This window comes from Ooceraea biroi, chromosome 11 (assembly GCF_003672135.1).
Source record: "Ooceraea biroi isolate clonal line C1 chromosome 11, Obir_v5.4, whole genome shotgun sequence".
In the NCBI taxonomy this organism is placed as follows: domain Eukaryota; kingdom Metazoa; phylum Arthropoda; class Insecta; order Hymenoptera; family Formicidae; genus Ooceraea; species Ooceraea biroi.
In genome coordinates this window covers 5,863,893-5,880,188 of record NC_039516.1, presented here as the reverse complement: position 1 = coordinate 5,880,188, position 16,296 = coordinate 5,863,893, and the positions used below count along the sequence as shown (strand labels likewise).

Here is a 16,296-nt window from a genome sequence, read left to right as displayed (position 1 = left end):
ATATTTTTCGTGGTCCAAGATACACATGAAAATAGTTTCTAAAGTAAAAAAGGTGAATCACAAAAATCTCGACGGAAAAGAGAAAAGTTAAATATTTAAAAATATAAAAAAATTAATGTTACGTTAAAATTTCACTGTTTTCTCACAATAGGTTATGTTTCTCAAACTCTATATATTTATTATAATTCGTGACACATATTGTCGCATATATTTTTCCTATGTACAATCATTCATTTTCGATTCAGAGTAGATTGCTCCAATTGTTGTACTAACGAAATATATTCAATTTTTACTCACCAACTGCTTCACCGCTGCCATGTCAGCGCCGCTGCTTCTCATCCGCCACCTCATCGATCCGGAAAACTTCGTACGCGCCAATGAAAATCCCACTCGAAAAAGCCACCGTCACACTCGCGCACACCGAGGAACACGAAGAACGAACGCCCGCAACCGTATACGGCACTCCCGACACTTTAGCCGAAAACTACCCGAAGATGACAATCGTCTGCCACCTTTCCGAGGATCGTTAACGTATGAAGCATCACGACACGTGACCAATTCGAATTCGAATGCGGCGCCAACTTCACGAGCTTCTCTGGCGCCGCAGCACCCATACACGTACAGTCATAGGCACAGAGGTTGCGACTTTTTTTTTAACTGAGTTTATGAACACGCGATCAAATTCAGGATGCGAATCACTGACCAAGTTTACACGGCAACGTTAATCGGGTTTAATAACGTCCGTAGTTCTAAAACTGTCCAATTACAACTATTCTCCTGAAGAATGGAATGACTGTGATTGGCCAATCTTATAATACGGATGTATTAAGGGGGGAGCCTGCTTTAGAACGCTGAAAATAAGGTATATTTTACGAATTGTTTTTGGAGAAACTATACAGCGGATCATTATAAAACTTTGATGCATTTATTAGTACATGTTTAAAGATAAACAAAATTATTTTTTTATTTGAATATATCGCTTGTAGAGGTCGTCCTGGAGAAATCTTAGTGCAGCCGCGTCGCCGGCATTGCAAATTGGTGAGCATTCTCCTGCCTCCAAATCTCGTCTAAACTGAAAAATTGAAATATGTTCTCGTTATTTATGAATGCCCATCGTCGATGAACCAAAGAGAGAAGAAAAAAGTTGAAAAGTGCCAAAATGGTGGAGCTTAGAACACAAAAGTACGATTTTTAGGCAAAGTTGTTGAACTTTTTCATGCAAAAATAATTGTTTAACTTAATGTTTTTATGAATATTAAAGGTTCATCGACGATGGGAATTCATAAATAACGAGAAAATATTTCAATTTTTCAATTTGGATGAAATTTGGAGGCAGGAGAATGCTCACGAATTTACAATGCCGGCTGCACTAAGATGCCTCCAGGACGACCTCTACAGGCGATATATTCAAATCAAAAAATAATTTTTTTATCTTTAAACATGTACTAATAAATGCATCAAAGTTTTATAATGATCCGCTGTATAGTTTCTCCAAAAACAATTCGAAAAATTATACCTTATTTTCAACGTTCTAAAGCAGGCTCCCCCCTTAAACCCGATTAACGTTGCCGTGTAATGGCACTCACTGTGACGCGCGCCTACTCGATGAACGATCATGAAGTTGTCAAATTTGCGTATACATGTGTAACACAGTTGCATGCGCGCGTCACAGTGATTCGCATCCTGAATTTGATTGCGTGTTCATAAACTCAGGTAAAAAAAGTGTCGCAACCTCTGTGCCTATGACTGTACACACACTAATGCTCGAGTCTGAATATCTCAATCAAATGATTCATGTTATCCCAGCAAACACAAAATATAACTGTTATATAACACAGAAGTAACACGCAATATAACAACTGTTATATGTTATTAATGTTAAAGTTACATAATTTTCTTTGTAACTGCAATATAACTGTGTTATAAAACTGTTATATTGCTCTGTTATACATTGGTTATAATAATATAACAGTAATATAACTTAAATATGCGATGTTATATAACTGTAATATTTGCATATTATGTCTATGTATGTACCATTTTTAACATACAGATGTCGAGTCGTCCGCTAGATGGCTTCCGTTTCTCGTATGCAAAATATGATACAAAATATATATAAGAACGGTGATCACGGCACGGTACAACTTGTATCATAAGTCCATTTCTACAATGAAGTGGTACATTTTTGAACGAATAATAAATAAGAGCAAAGTACTAACTTCTGCATAACGTTTAGGAAAATAAATTAAACACAAACCTAGTAGTAGTTGTAGAAAGAGGAAGGAAGAACAATTATATTCCATTTATATAACATTTAAGTAACATTTTAGTAACACGTTACATTACTGTTATATTACTGTAATTTCGTATGAGTGGGAAATTACAACTAACATATACATTACATGTAACGAACATGTTATGTTGCGTGTTACATTCTGTTATACAGGGTGGCCCATTTTAATTTATACAGTCGATTTTTTAAAAAACTAAAAGAGATACGAAAAAATGTTACAGACAGACATGTCACGATTGCGAGGGGGACATAAGATGATACCATTGGTTTGACCTTGAATAGTCGTTTGAAGGTCACGCGAAGATCACCTTCAATTTCTTAAATTGAAACCCCAACTTTTTATTGCAGATTCTTATTCTCCATCGAAAAGTAAGTAACTTTTGTCTGAAACATTTTTCCGAAAAATGTCATCTTATGTCCTTAAAATGTCCTCAAAACTCATCTTGAAGATCATTTTAAGGACATAAGATGACATTTTTCGGAAAAATGTTTCAGACAAAAGTTGCATGTTTTCTCGCGTAGAATCCGAATCCGTAATAAAAAATACCATGTCTCATTAAAAAAAAATTTCAGACCGGAAGTTAGAATTCTAAATGATCTTCAAGATGAGTTTTGAGGACATTTTAAGGACATAAGATGACATTTTTCGGAAAAATGTTTCAGACAAAAGTTACTTACTTTTCGATGGAGAATAAGAATCTGCAATAAAAAGTTGGGGTTTCAATTTAAGAAATTGAAGGTGATCTTCGCGTGACCTTCAAACGACTATTCAAGGTCAAACCAATGGTATCATCTTATGTCCCCCTCGCAATCGTGACATGTCTGTCTGAAACATTTTTTCGTATCTCTTTTAGTTTTTTAAAAAATCGACTGTATAAATTAAAATGGGCCACCCTGTATTATGGCAATATCACTGTTATATGACTGTTTTTGCTGGGATTATTACTGTAATACATTAGTCCTGATTATTGTCAAACTATCTTAATTGGTCCGATAATTGCTTTTATATATATTCTGAGGCTCGATGCGATTCGTGGGCACGAATAATGTCTCAGTAAATAGGTTCGCCATAGGTGAGGCGGCATACGCACCGATTGCGATCCGGAGATCTTTTCGACCATCGAACGCGATCGTACGTAGTAATTTATATTGCACGATGATTAGCATTACTCAATTCAGCACTTCTGATATTCGTTCGCACTCTGCGAATATCTTTACTGGAAAAACACTGGAGAAAAACAAAGACTGACCGCACACGATTCCGAAATCGGCGCGAAGCCGCGAACTGAAGTTAGCCGCGATGCGATTAGCGAGTCAAACAAAATGTCGTAATGGCATCAATTTCAATATATTAAAATATAAATATATCCTCTCTCTCTCTCTCTGAATAAAATACGAAAAGATATTTAGCATATTAAATGGTTGTTATAAATTGGTCGTGAAAAAATATAAAGCGTAGAGAATAATTATGAATACATGACAGATGAACACGTGACATAATTTATAATTACAGAAGGTACAAAATTATCGTCGTAATTATTCGAATTCGAATTTTAATAATTTTTAACGGCATATTTTATTGTTTACTCGGGTGAGAGAGCAATTCTTATACAATTGTTGACTCCTTACCTTCGTTGAGATAATATCAGAATTTTTTCAAGAAGACAAGGATTAACATGAGGATCAGGTAACAACAAATCAAGCAAGCCCAGGCGTCGTATACATGGTATAAATATATTTATGCGAATATTTCGTTATACGACTGTGTCTCTCTACATACTGCGACACATAATGGTGCTAATAAATGCTGTTACTTTTAACTCTCTCGCTTCGTGGTGTAAAAGTTGATTAAATCTTTTTGATGAAATGCTTCCTTCCGCAAATATGCCCATATTCAATGTTCACAGGTTCAAATGCGTCGTGACGAACATTCACATGTGTTTATTAGTATACTAACGATATGCGACGATGTGACCGTATAAAAAAAGTCAATCGGTCGCATGCCGTCGAGACCGAACCGATAAAATTCACTGCATGCAGCATCCCGTGACGGAGTAACGAGACTTCAAGTATATAATTCTCAAGTGAAAACTGTAAATGTCGGTAAATAGTCGTAGAAGCTCCCCAATTTCGTGTGTTAGATATTAAGTTTTGCTGAAAATAGCTTAACTATCGTAATAAAATCGGTATTCAAAAAACGCGCGAGGACATTGGTCGTTTACTCTTAGAAGTCTTCCCGTTAAAGTAGCTGCCGTGCGTACTTCAAAAGACGTGGCCCGAAGGTTCATTACCGACACCACTGATATCAGAGAACTTTTGCCATATCACATTGCAAATACGATAAACGTCAGAGATCAGCCATGGATTTATCGCGAGTTTCCGTTTTAGGATCATACCAACGTCCCTTTACCGTATCCGAAACACGATATTGCAAGCGCCTCTGGCGTTAACAACGATTTCATAGACAGACGATTGTTAGAATTAATAATGATAGTCTTCTTTTTCATTACATGCATTTGATAATATATCTAAGGTGATACTGCTATGATATTTATCGTTTTATACACATTCACCGTAGAGCTCCTAACACTGACGTCGCCGGAAACGGGAATTTCGCCCGCCGTACGCATCGAAACAAACGAACATCGAATTTCAGCGAATGATGCACACTACCTTTTTTAATCAAATGAATATTCATGAATATTCGGTAATGATGCCGACGACTCAGATACCTACGTTTCGGTAAACGTTTCGACTTAAAAAAATATTGTTGAACAATAGCACCAATTTCTCTCCTCTCTCTCTCACTCTCTCTCCTCCTCTATCATCCCCGCTTACTCAAGTGCGAACGTCAAAAGTCAACGATTTTGGAATCGGTTTCGAGATACCTGAAAAAATCCCCAGGCGCGCCCAGACCGATCTTTCCTCCCCTCTCGAACGTCGTATTCGGGGCATAAATGAAGACTTTGTGCATTAAGTTTCCTTCGGTAAGATAATCATTATTGTTTGACAGAAAAGATTTTCCCCGACCGCGTAAACTCAGAGCTGTCGCTGTCGCACGCCTCATGGAATGTGTCTACAGTCGGCGCTCGTAAGCCGCGCCTGTGCGATTGCTTATCATTTTCCTCTCGGTTGCGAGCTCGTGTTGAGGCAAATTTAGTTCTATTTACGGTATTACTACACACAAGACTGTCGCCTGTCGGTACTACGTAACGTTGTCTTTGACGTCAGGCATGCGTTCCTCGGATCGTGAATCTCTGCAGACGGTTGCCTTACAGCAGCGTGCACTTTCTTTTCTTTACCGGCTCGGGCGGTTCCAGCGCAGCCAAAATCGCTTCGTCGAACACGTTCTTCAAACCTTTCTGCAATTTCGAAGTATAGATAAAGTAGAGAAAGTGCGTCGTGTCTCAAAGTGATACAATATTTGATTCAGATTAATTTAAAGAGGCACGAACATTCACGTCAGTTATATTGTATTTTATTGTACATGTAACAAAAAGATAATAAATGATATTGCTCCATCAGCCTTTCCGTACCTGTGTCAGAGCACTGCATTCTACATATTTCACAGCTTTAAGCTCCTTCGCAAGTTTCTCCCCCTGCTCGCCAGATATTGGTTTCTGCTTGTTCTTTGCGAGTTTCTCTATTGTTGCGACGTCGTCTCGTAAATCGATCTGCGTGCCAACAAGTAAAAATGGCGTTCTCTGACAATGATGCGTTATCTCGGGCACCCACTGCGGAGAAATGAACGATGTCACATAATTAGGAGATGGACAACAACTTTACATGCATAATCGATACAAAAATCAATAGGAAATACGTTTCTTTACCTTTTCCTTTACATTTTCGAACGACGAGGGCGACACAACCGAGAAGCATACGAGGAATACATCAGTCTGAGGATAACTTAGGGGACGCAGCCTGTCGTAATCTTCCTGACCTGAGAAACAAGGGGCAAGTTTCAGTTGCGGGCGAACTAAATTCCTTTCTAAAAGGTAAAACAACCGAAAGAAATTTACCTGCTGTATCAAATAATCCTAATGTATAGGGATCCCCTCCTATCATTACAGTTACCGCATAGTTATCGAAAACTGTAGGCACATATTCAGAGGGAAACTTGTTTGTGGTGTAAGAGATCAGAAGACAGGTTTTACCGACTGCCCCGTCACCCACCACAACGCACTTTATCGTCTGCATTTTGATATCTCTATGTCACCTAAAGCATCATATCCGTGCACTCAATAAATCATGTATAAAACATGTATAAAATCATGTATAATAAATCATGTATAAAACAATCGAATCGATAATAACTTAGAAATTCCAGCGCATACAAGTAATTAAATGTCCCAGTGGATTCAAATTAAACTGAAAGCTACACCATCCATCTGCCTCGCACCGCTTAATCAGACAATACTCCGTATGCTCAGTGAAACATTGTAATAAAAATTTTATTATCAACAATATCACGAGCACGATCGATACATCATACGTGCGAACAACCTGTTATCGCGTTACACAGGATGTTATCAAGAAAAAATCACCGTGCAACAATATTGACCGGTCCGGGGAGTCTTCTCGTGGCCGACGTTATTACGCCCTTAACCTAAACATATGTAGGTGCGTGCTCGCGGCGCAGAAGGATACGTGCCGATGGAGATTGACCGTGGAGGGTTGAGAAGCTCCCCGGGAAACGAAACGGGGATGAATTCCGTTGGGTGATTGAGCCTCGCACGTATGATTTTCGACGCTTATCGCGCGACGCACGGTGTGACAGTTACCTGAATTTGCGGGGCTGTCATTAAAGGTTAAGACCGCCGCAGCTCATAATCCCGGATGTTGCGGCGAAAGCGGCACGGAACGTACCGGCAGGTATATCGCAGGACGCGCTTGACGGCTGGAAAATTGCAAGATCGTCGCACAGTCACACGCTCGAAAACGGCGAATTCCTTCGGCCTTTATCGCGACATATACGTTATTTTTCTCCTCGGTGCTCGGCCGCAACGTCGGGCGAGATTGGTTAGCCACCTGCAGGCGGATTCGTAAGGAGAGAGGAAGGACTTGATTTAGGACGCATCCTCAACTGCAATGGTCCAGCAGCTCCTGATGCGACAAAATGGTGCTTAATTCGAAAAGCCTATAACTGATTTATACGCGTAATGTTATACATTTAAAAACAATATTATATATTATATTAACCATTTCACTCTTCCATTTTCTGTTTTAAAATAATGTTAATTATTTTTATAAAATCTTTATAATATGTAAGCAACAGCTTTAATTAACGTATAATGCAGAAATATTTATTTTATAAACGCTTGATATATCGATGTCAAAATTATATAAATAAAATTCATGTTTTGGGCAACAATTGTATTAATAATAATCAATCTCTCTTTTAAATTAATCACAAGAGTATTATATCCTAATTTCTTCTACATAGTCATCTTTCTCTTAAGTAGTCGCTTAATATATATAATAATTTATATAAAATTTTAAGACATATGTGTATATATTCTCTGAATAGAAAAATAATTTATATGATAGGTTTTCTGATTTTATCTCGCCTCTGTGTCAATCATTGAGAGAGCAATAATTTCTTTATATAGCTCTTAAGGACGTATGTCATTTCGCTGCTGTCATTAGCAGCATATTTTGAACTTCTCATTATCTTGCTTCTGGTTTTGAAAATGGCTGCAGGGAACCAGGTTGCACCCACGACAAACCTAGTGGCTTAATTTCTTCCTCGCTCTGTAAAAAAAATGATTAGAAGATTTTTGCATTAAATATCATCGTTTTAATAATCCCGTTTGTTTACCTTTGGTTCATAAATGTCTCGTTTAACGGGATCATGTAACTCATTCACGTACGGACTGAATGCAATGTAATGGGGATCATCTATAGGAGGTGTATTAAACACTTGATTCACGCTTTCCCTCACACACGTTTTCACGTGCTCCCGGAAAGCTTCGAAATTATTTTCTTGTCTGTAACATTGCAAACAATTTTGTTTTATCATAATCCCTTTCAGCAGGTTTTGTTAACGGTAGTTTACGGTTTAAAGCGAGTAACAGTTGCACTTACAAACTGGACGCTTCCTGATTCACCGGTGTCATTTTTGTGTCCAATTTAATAAATATTTTCGTGATGTATTGTATCAATTGCCAAATTCTGTTGTTCCGTCTCCATTCGGCAAAACCCCACGTTGTGCAGAGCTCTCCATTGTCTGGATTTATCAATGGATGGAAGACTCGCGTTTCAAATACGACTTTCTGAAATATATTTGTCGCATGAAAATAAACAAATATAACAGAAGGAAAAGTAAAATCAATCATTTGTAATTGAGTATTCTTACAGGACAATCTCCCAGGGGGAAGTTTGGTGGCAGTGTAATGGTGAACCTAAAAACTCCGCCTTTATAGATTCCCTGCCGAATGAATTGTACACCAAACCATACTATGGCAAAAGCATAAAAAAAAAGTATTACACGTTAGAGCTCTAGTTGCGACTTTAACTGCATTGGAAAAGTGACAGGCAAAGATTATAGATATATTTACATCGGAATCACTATACAAGTTGTAATCGGGATGAGCAAGACCTACAAAATAGGTTTACACCTATCAAAGATGCACTGACGTTTCAGTAAAAAAAAGCGATACAATATATGAGTAGGAAGAAAAGAATGAGGGAGGAATTTGCCCTCGTTATAAAATGATACTAGTCGTTTCGAGTCTAAAACATGTATATTGTAAAATGGAACTGTCACATGTGAAAAATACATGCTAGATTGAAAAAATACTAGACATAACTCGGTATACAATTGGACCTTACGCAATACTCACTAAAAGAGTTCAAGGCGGACGGTATTACATAGATTCCCTTTAGATCTTGGGAACACAGCATCTTGCTGAACAACATGTGTAAAATTAGCTATTTCTTAAATGTACATCTGTGTGGTATCCAATATCGATTCTTACAAGACTTACTATTCTGAAAGAATGTTGTATTCCCGCAGGAAAACGGCATGCTGCTTGTTGGTTTGTGGGACAATCGGCCTGTCGATCATCCTTGCAGACATGCTCAACGGAGAGTCCCCATTGCTACTTCCTGGCACGAGCTTCCTGAAGGAGCCCTGCCTATTCAGATTATCATCTTTGCCATCTTCGTTCTGAAATAAAACAGTGAAGGTATTGGTACTGATTTGAAAGGAAAGTTTATCAAATGACAAACTGCTGAGAGTATGTAGACGACTTTGTACTTTCACTCGCAGTTATGAATTTTTATTATTAACAATATTATCTATATATACATATACCTTGGTCCCCGACATGTCGAGTCAGCTCAGAAGAACGCGCGTCGAACTTCAGGTTCTAATATCTTTCTACATCGTAATCAACACAGAGATAAGCTACGTCCGCTGATAATCTTCGATAGAGACAATTGGACCACTTCAACACTGCTTCGGAGTGCGGATTGACATATAGAACGCAGCGGCGTCGACCATGAATCATACGATTGATTGATGGCATGCGATTCTTCCGCAAGTATAGCGGCCGCGGTATTCATTCATCTGTTCAAGATTGTCTTAAATAATCTTAAGATACTTGTTAACCAATAAGAGTCGTATCAGTATCTAAAAGATATGCTTAAAATTATCTCGTTGTAAAAAAATTGGAATACGAATACCGGCCTAAAAACTAATTTTCATGACAGTATGTTTAATAATTATTATTTAACCTAAACATACGTAAAGTATATACAACTTATTTTAAATATTTCGAATTGCGCGTGACCATCTACGAAAGCACGGTATAACCATTTGCATAACCTATACTACCTCAATCGATTCAATGATCACATGAGAATTTCTTATTTTAAAGTAAAATACAACTTAATAAAATGAAAAGCTTTATTTAATGAACTAGGATAACTGGAAATTTAATATTTTGTTGACAAGTGAGATATATATTAATTTAACAGATTATATATCGCTATGTGATTATGTATGAGTAATGGAGATGATACCACTGGATTCTTTCACGTTGGATTCAGAGTCAGACAATGTAATCAAAACTGCGTAGCTAAATCGAAAACAACGGCCTACATACTAGCATATTGTGACTAAACCAATTTATTGTTGTATTGTTTTATTATGTAGTTGCACTTTCTTTATTTCACTTTACGTATACCAAGTGCAGTGCAGATAATGCGGCTAAATATAAGGCGGTATGTCACTCGCACAGCTAACAGTGACGCTACAGCTGAACCGAACCGCACAATGATTCGCGGAATCACGTAGGATTTGTATTAAAACATTGTTAATTCAGTGCTTTGTTGTGTGTACGTGACAACTGTGTTGCAATTTCACAGAATAAGAAAACGGTAATTGTACATATAAATTGTTACTATTCATATAAACATATACAAAACATATATAAACATATACAAAATACGCAGCTTTTGCAATCCTTTTTAGTTTATTTCGCAATTATTTTTACATGTGTAACAAAACTTGAATATCTCTAATTGAAACAATCATTTGCTTGTAGGAATCTAGATTTCAACTTGAAGGAACTGAAACAATTCAAGAACAAATTATTCTACAATTTTCTTCAAAGTGTGATAAAACATGCAGGCTTCAAATCGCGCGATTGGGTGCATTGGGAAATGTACAATTGGCTTGAGAGCTGAGGAATTGGATCAGATTACAGATAATATAAGTACAACCCTATCTCATCCAAAGGGCAGGAAAATTTTTCAAAGATACCTAGAAAGACAAAATCTTCAAAGCTGCTTAGAGTGTTTGGAGTTGTATACAATCTGCTCACAGTTTCTTGCTGAAGAGCGACATCAGTCGTAAGTCACTCATGCTAAAATTATAAGAAGCCACAATTAAATGTTGATATTCACAAAATTATATTCAGATACTTTGATAAAGTTTAAAAAATGGAATTTTTGCAAAATACGTCTAACAATTTTTATCAGACTATTTAATAGAGAAATGTGTATTTAATGGTACATATAATATATATATAAAGTACTCCAAAATATTAAATTTCTATTTTAATTTACAGGAGATCGGGAAAGTCTGATATAGTGTCTCTAACTAATAACGTGATAATAGTGCAGGAACTTGCTGAAGATATATCTGGTGTTCCACAAATAGATAAGGCACTCATGGAGCGGTTCAATAAAGCTTTGGAGGAAGGAACGAGACAGGCATTGCTTGCTGTGCTGGAAGATACCCGAGATCAGTTGCAAAATTTTTTGAGGCGCGTGCATGAAGCTTTCAAAAACTATGCTTCACAACCATGTCCGCTGACAAAGTAACATTATATAAAATAATGTTACACGTGACGTAAATAACGATCAGTCTGATCGGTCATTTTATTTTTATACATTTACTTTATATATCTTCTTGATATTTGTAATACTACAATCTGTGATGTGTGTGTATATTTTTATTTTCATGTATAATTTATGTTCGTTCACATGCGATTTGCATGATATTTATTATGCATAAGTGTACTTAATATCCAAAGATACAATAAGAATGTGTAAGAGTCATCACAAAATAAAATAGAAATTACAATGGCTCAACAGGGTTGTACAGGATGTAACAAGGGTGCACCAATCCAAGATATTTAAATCTTTGAGTTATTTAAGACTGTATTTCACTGTAGTAAAATACACAGAAATTAATAAAAGACTGTCGTCAGAAGAAACAAGTCTTTCCACGTTATCCTCTCTACTGCCAATTAAGTTGTTACAATCGCAATGTCAAACGTCACGTGCATAGGAAATCCCGAAGAAAAATATGTCGCAACAATTGATAAAATCCGTGATACCATTCGCAAATTGGAAGCAAGTTTGAAATGCTCACGGGAATTGGAAGCTGCTCGGTTTCTGCGTTATTCTACTCTAAAATCTCGCGAGAAAATTTTGACGGATGACTTAAAAAAAGCGAAAATACGGGATGAACATATGTTGAGTGAGCAGAGTAAAATCAATTTGAGTCTTACTCATTTTGCTGGTAATCTAGTCGAGAGATCGCATTTTTCAGATTTATTTCGTCAAAGTGTCACGGACATTCAACTCGATTCTGTAAACATATTACCGGAGACTTTAAAGAGACGAGTACAGAGAACGTGGCATCAAAAGTAATCTTTTTTTCACTATTTTGATATTTCTATAGACTGATGAACTGCTACAACACATTGCGTTTTAGATATGATGCTTTGTTATCGCAAAATAAACGGTTGAGGAAGAAAATTGTCGCGATGGATTGCACGTTGAAAGAAAAGCAAAAAGAGGTGCGTTTAGGATTACAATTATATTTCAAAGTTGCGAAATACATTTCGTACTTTGTAAATAATTTAAGATTATAAGATATATCTTTAATATTTTATCAATATTTTAATCTTCAATATTTTACTCTGAGACACTTTTCAAGAAATGATCCAAAATGTTACGTTTATGTTATAGATTAGTACTTTACAACAGAGATTGCTTAATATTGCGGAGAATGTCGTGACTCCTGAAGAAAATACAGAAAAGATTTGCAGAAAATGCTGGATTCTAACAAATAAAATTTAAAAAATATATAATGTGTGTGTGTGGAAGAAAATGTGCAATAAGGATAAAATACATTGTCCAAGCAATTACATTTATTGGTTGGTGTGTCTGAAGATTGCATCGTAGTTACGCCAATGGGAAATAATACAATTAAGAAATTCAGTTACAATCCAATCTAGAGAACGAAAGCAGGTGACAGATTTGTGGCTTCTGTATATGAAAAACGTGCTTGCCAGTCTCGGCTGCACATGCTAACAGGACGTGAGATATATTTCTTTGTGTAAGTTAAAAATCATTTAATTTTAATTAATGACAGTGTTAGAAAAAAGATTATTAAAGAATACGCATAACATATAAATATTTCTATTACTTACAAACATACTTTTTAGAAAAACATTAATTTTTTTCAGACGCACGTAGAATGTAATGATGGAATTTTGCGCGTTTGAGAAATTGTAACTTCAGATCAATTTTCTCATATCGGTGAGACCAATTACATCACAATTAATTGACCGCTGAAAATTTAAGACTTGAGTGAAAAACTTGTTAAAATTGTAAGCGAGATGCGCTTCAAAAGGCCAGTCTCAGTTATTTTAGATGCAATTGCACGTCGGACATTACGAGAACTATTGAGGATTACTTGCATTTTTCTGTTCACTCCATTCATCGTTATCACTCTGGCCCCTTTATACATTTACCGTCGTCTGGTCGAAATCGTGCTGAAAATTCAGTTTGGGGGCAAGTTCGTCGGTTTTTTGAAGGGCACGGATTGCATATGGGCCATCGAGGACACCGTTTCTCTGTCCGTTATCAACACCTTGATGATACTGGAGAAAACGGCTCGGAATACAAACGCGATTTTCCTGCAGGATTTTAGAAAATTGCTGAATCATCGTATCGTTTCAAGAGCTACCGGTACGACGCTTGAGAAGTTGTTCTATCAGCGAAGCCAGAAGTTCGGTTACTACTTCTGGAAGAGGAACGACGAGCTCGACCTGGAACAACGGATCAGGTGGTTGGAGTGCGAAGACATTAATTGTGATGGATCTTGCGAGGATGTCACTAGTGAAACCTTTAGAAGAAATTTGGGAAACGCGTGCAACAAACCGTTGCCCGACGACCATACAGCCGCATGGGAGATCCTCGTCGGCAGACGTTGTGCTCGATCCACTTCTCGTTATCTTCAGCATGTTGAAGAAGGCCGTTCGTCGCCCGAGGAGCGTTTTAACACTGACGTTCTGAAGATCCCTGTCATATTTCGCGTTCATCATTCCCTCGGAGATGGAGTGGCTCTTTTAGGCCTATTGCTCAAAGCAATCGCCGAAGAGGACGAAGCAAAAGTGGCGAAAATCGAAGATGATATTAGATCAATAAGCAAAAATGGAAAAGAATTCAAGGAGATTATTTCACCGTCGTGTGACTCAAAGAGGAATTCCCAGGATAAAGCGGAGATTACGCGATCTTATCAGGAGGATATTCTGGCCGCATCCATGCCTTTTACTTACGTAACATCACGAATTTTGAGAGATATACGGAACCATTTTCGTGCGTCATTGAAACTTTCTGACAGCATAACGATCGATTTGATGAAGCAAGTAAGAGTATCGATCGAACGTACGTGGTTGAATTTTAAGAATACCGTATTGAAACGATCGTATAAAAGAATTGAAGAAGCCGCGCAACTGATAACGATTGCTCTTTCTGCTCCCGAGCGCTTTATCCAACAAGCTATTCGTAGTATGGATGAGAAGTATGTTAAATATTTAAAATACCTAAATATTCAACCTGTAAAAAATAAATTAGAATGAGAAAAGCTAATTTTAGCAAAGAATAAAAATAAAATTAAAAAAATTAAAATTGCATGATTTTACAAAATCAAAAATTTATCCACCTCTTAAAAAATAAAATTTTAAATAAATTTTATCACAATAAATGCTTTTTTAGCGCTCTCCATGGTCCACCTCAAACAGGTAAAAAGATAGTGTTTTACTGGTTGGAAGACGTCACGAACGACGAATCGCAGAAACTTTTGACGAAAATTCGCGAGATAAGAAGGAGCACAGGCACCGGATTCGGTGACGTGGTGTTGGCAGCTTTTTCCGTTAGCGTACACAAGTATCATTTGCGCGTGAGTACATTATAATTTTCTTCACTTTTCGAGATCTCCTCGCACGGACGTACAACGTACATATCTCGCCTGCAGATTGATAAACCAGTACCTGAAGCATTAACGGCTATCCTGCCGATAAGAATGGCGATGCCCGACGAAAATATGACGCTGGACAACAACTTCTCGGTCGCTCTCCTGCGAGTTTGCATCTCCAGCGCGAACGGACGAACGATGCTCGAGCCAAATGAAAATTCCCAATTCTTCGAACGTCTCCGGGACATCGCAAGAGCGAGTAACGAGCTCAAGAGGAGTCCCGACTCGCTGCTCAATTTCTGGTTCATGAAATACCTATCGGCGATATTGCCAGTGAGGATTACGAGAGCCCTTCTCTCGAGCCAAAGCACGATGGTGTTCAGCAACATGTACGGACCGCAGAGGGTTCGTATCCTGGACAGCTTGTTGAGCACTGTCGCTTTTTGGATACCGAACAAGTTCCGTATTTCATCAGAGTGAACAATTCGATATTTGAAAAATTAATGCAAAAATTAATCAACTGTATATTATGATTTTTAATAGGAGTACAACCGCCCTCGGCTTTTCCTTGCTAAGTTACGGAGGCAACGTACAGCTATCTTTAATGGCTGATGAGTCGATAATAGAAAACGAGAGATCCTTTATGGAAATTCTGGAAGACACCGTGCATGAAATACATGCTGCATACAATGCTATCACACTGATGCATCTTTCAAAACCAGTAAACCTTCCGGTAGAAACACCCACGGAAGAAGGTACATATATAATGAGACTTTCACGGCATTTAATTCCCAAAGTTCTGATATCATTAACATATTTCTGTAGATTTGTATTTACGTTGAAAAAAAGGAGGCTCGTGTATTTTCAGGAATCGGCGTGTTTTAAGGAAGGTTTCTGAGCTGTTACTGGAAATATTTCATCTATTTTACACTTGTGATATGTGAATGCAATCAATAATCTAATAAATAACTAAATACTAGTAATTAAGCACTAGTAAGTAAACAATTAAATTAACATGAATATTTATACAAGCGGCGCAATATATTTATTAGATAGTATTTCTAGATTTTTTTACATGAGACGAGCGATTTGCAGATTTACGACAGACTTTTCTATAAATTTGTTTTCAAGTTGCATTTTATAAATAAAGGGCTTTTTCAGTAATCCATGGCATTTTACAGCTGCAAATTGTAACATACAAATATCTTTTTGTATTTTGTTGTTTAAGAAAAAGACGAAAATATATTCACGGAAAATACGCAAAACTAGGAAACGCACAAGATGA

The 16,296-nt window shown here is 37.1% G+C and overlaps 5 protein-coding genes across 10 annotated transcripts; 3 read left to right on the top strand and 2 right to left on the bottom strand.

Annotated features, from left to right (window-relative positions):
- Nucleotides 1–4,008: 4,008 nt before the first annotated feature.
- On the bottom strand, nt 4,009–7,381 carry LOC105275858 (cdc42 homolog). The gene is made up of 5 exons (XM_011333018.3): nt 7,075–7,381; nt 6,313–6,509; nt 6,124–6,233; nt 5,830–6,027; nt 4,009–5,655 (listed from the first exon to the last, which is right to left on the bottom strand). The coding sequence occupies exons 2-5, from the start codon at nt 6,488–6,490 to the stop codon at nt 5,566–5,568; spliced, it is 576 nt and encodes a 191-aa protein (XP_011331320.1). The 5' UTR covers nt 6,491–6,509; nt 7,075–7,381; the 3' UTR covers nt 4,009–5,565.
- Nucleotides 7,382–7,648: 267 nt separating this feature from the next.
- On the bottom strand, nt 7,649–9,979 carry LOC105275859 (AKT-interacting protein). The gene is made up of 7 exons (XM_011333019.3): nt 9,609–9,979; nt 9,280–9,461; nt 9,136–9,200; nt 8,649–8,749; nt 8,378–8,565; nt 8,112–8,280; nt 7,649–8,044 (listed from the first exon to the last, which is right to left on the bottom strand). Exons 1-7 carry the CDS (start codon nt 9,621–9,623, stop codon nt 7,961–7,963), a joined length of 804 nt encoding a protein of 267 aa, XP_011331321.1. The 5' UTR covers nt 9,624–9,979; the 3' UTR covers nt 7,649–7,960.
- Nucleotides 9,980–10,034: 55 nt separating this feature from the next.
- Nucleotides 10,035–12,013, top strand: LOC105275861. 5 transcript variants are annotated; one of them, XM_026973759.1, is made up of 5 exons: nt 10,035–10,102; nt 10,274–10,356; nt 10,452–10,675; nt 10,843–11,149; nt 11,368–12,013. In XM_026973759.1, exons 4-5 carry the CDS (start codon nt 10,923–10,925, stop codon nt 11,621–11,623), a joined length of 483 nt encoding a protein of 160 aa, XP_026829560.1. In that variant the 5' UTR covers nt 10,035–10,102; nt 10,274–10,356; nt 10,452–10,675; nt 10,843–10,922; the 3' UTR covers nt 11,624–12,013. The 5 variants fall into 5 exon arrangements, with proteins under 5 accessions (XP_026829560.1, XP_026829558.1, XP_026829561.1 ...); XM_026973757.1 differs by having other exon boundaries at nt 10,274–10,675; XM_026973760.1 differs by lacking the exon at nt 10,274–10,356 and having other exon boundaries at nt 10,084–10,102.
- A 40-nt stretch (nt 12,014–12,053) lies between these two features.
- On the top strand, nt 12,054–12,875 carry LOC113562942. Its single transcript, XM_026973761.1, has one exon. It carries the CDS (start codon nt 12,071–12,073, stop codon nt 12,455–12,457), a length of 387 nt encoding a protein of 128 aa, XP_026829562.1. The 5' UTR covers nt 12,054–12,070; the 3' UTR covers nt 12,458–12,875.
- A 74-nt stretch (nt 12,876–12,949) lies between these two features.
- On the top strand, nt 12,950–16,175 carry LOC105275862. Of its 2 annotated transcripts, XM_011333022.3 has the most exons (6): nt 12,950–13,148; nt 13,279–14,618; nt 14,813–14,996; nt 15,072–15,469; nt 15,555–15,766; nt 15,880–16,175. In XM_011333022.3, exons 2-6 carry the CDS (start codon nt 13,432–13,434, stop codon nt 15,894–15,896), a joined length of 1,998 nt encoding a protein of 665 aa, XP_011331324.2. In that variant the 5' UTR covers nt 12,950–13,148; nt 13,279–13,431; the 3' UTR covers nt 15,897–16,175. The 2 variants fall into 2 exon arrangements, with proteins under 2 accessions (XP_011331324.2, XP_011331325.2); XM_011333023.3 differs by lacking the exon at nt 15,880–16,175 and having other exon boundaries at nt 15,072–15,416; nt 15,555–15,748.
- The last annotated feature ends 121 nt before the right edge of the window (nt 16,176–16,296 follow it).

Excerpts from the sequence above, each read along its gene's own strand:
- LOC105275858 (XM_011333018.3), bottom strand. The coding sequence starts at position 6,490 with ATGCAGACGATAAAGTGCGTTGTGGTGGGTGACGGGGCAGTCGGTAAA. Across the intron at positions 6,028-6,123 it reads TCGAAAATGTAAAGGAAAAG|TGGGTGCCCGAGATAACGCA; the intron begins GTAAAGAAACGT and ends ATTTCTCCGCAG. Across the intron at positions 5,656-5,829 it reads AATGCAGTGCTCTGACACAG|AAAGGTTTGAAGAACGTGTT; the intron begins GTACGGAAAGGC and ends TCGAAATTGCAG.
- LOC105275859 (XM_011333019.3), bottom strand. Across the intron at positions 9,201-9,279 it reads TACAACATTCTTTCAGAATA|CAAGATGCTGTGTTCCCAAG; the intron begins GTAAGTCTTGTA and ends CATGTTGTTCAG. Across the intron at positions 8,566-8,648 it reads TCCCCCTGGGAGATTGTCCT|AAAGTCGTATTTGAAACGCG; the intron begins GTAAGAATACTC and ends AATATATTTCAG.
- LOC105275861 (XM_026973759.1), top strand. The coding sequence starts at position 10,923 with ATGCAGGCTTCAAATCGCGCGATTGGGTGCATTGGGAAATGTACAATT. Across the intron at positions 11,150-11,367 it reads GCTGAAGAGCGACATCAGTC|GAGATCGGGAAAGTCTGATA; the intron begins GTAAGTCACTCA and ends TTTAATTTACAG.
- LOC113562942 (XM_026973761.1), top strand. The coding sequence starts at position 12,071 with ATGTCAAACGTCACGTGCATAGGAAATCCCGAAGAAAAATATGTCGCA.
- LOC105275862 (XM_011333022.3), top strand. The coding sequence starts at position 13,432 with ATGCGCTTCAAAAGGCCAGTCTCAGTTATTTTAGATGCAATTGCACGT. Across the intron at positions 14,619-14,812 it reads ATTCGTAGTATGGATGAGAA|CGCTCTCCATGGTCCACCTC; the intron begins GTATGTTAAATA and ends ATGCTTTTTTAG. Across the intron at positions 14,997-15,071 it reads TACACAAGTATCATTTGCGC|ATTGATAAACCAGTACCTGA; the intron begins GTGAGTACATTA and ends TCTCGCCTGCAG.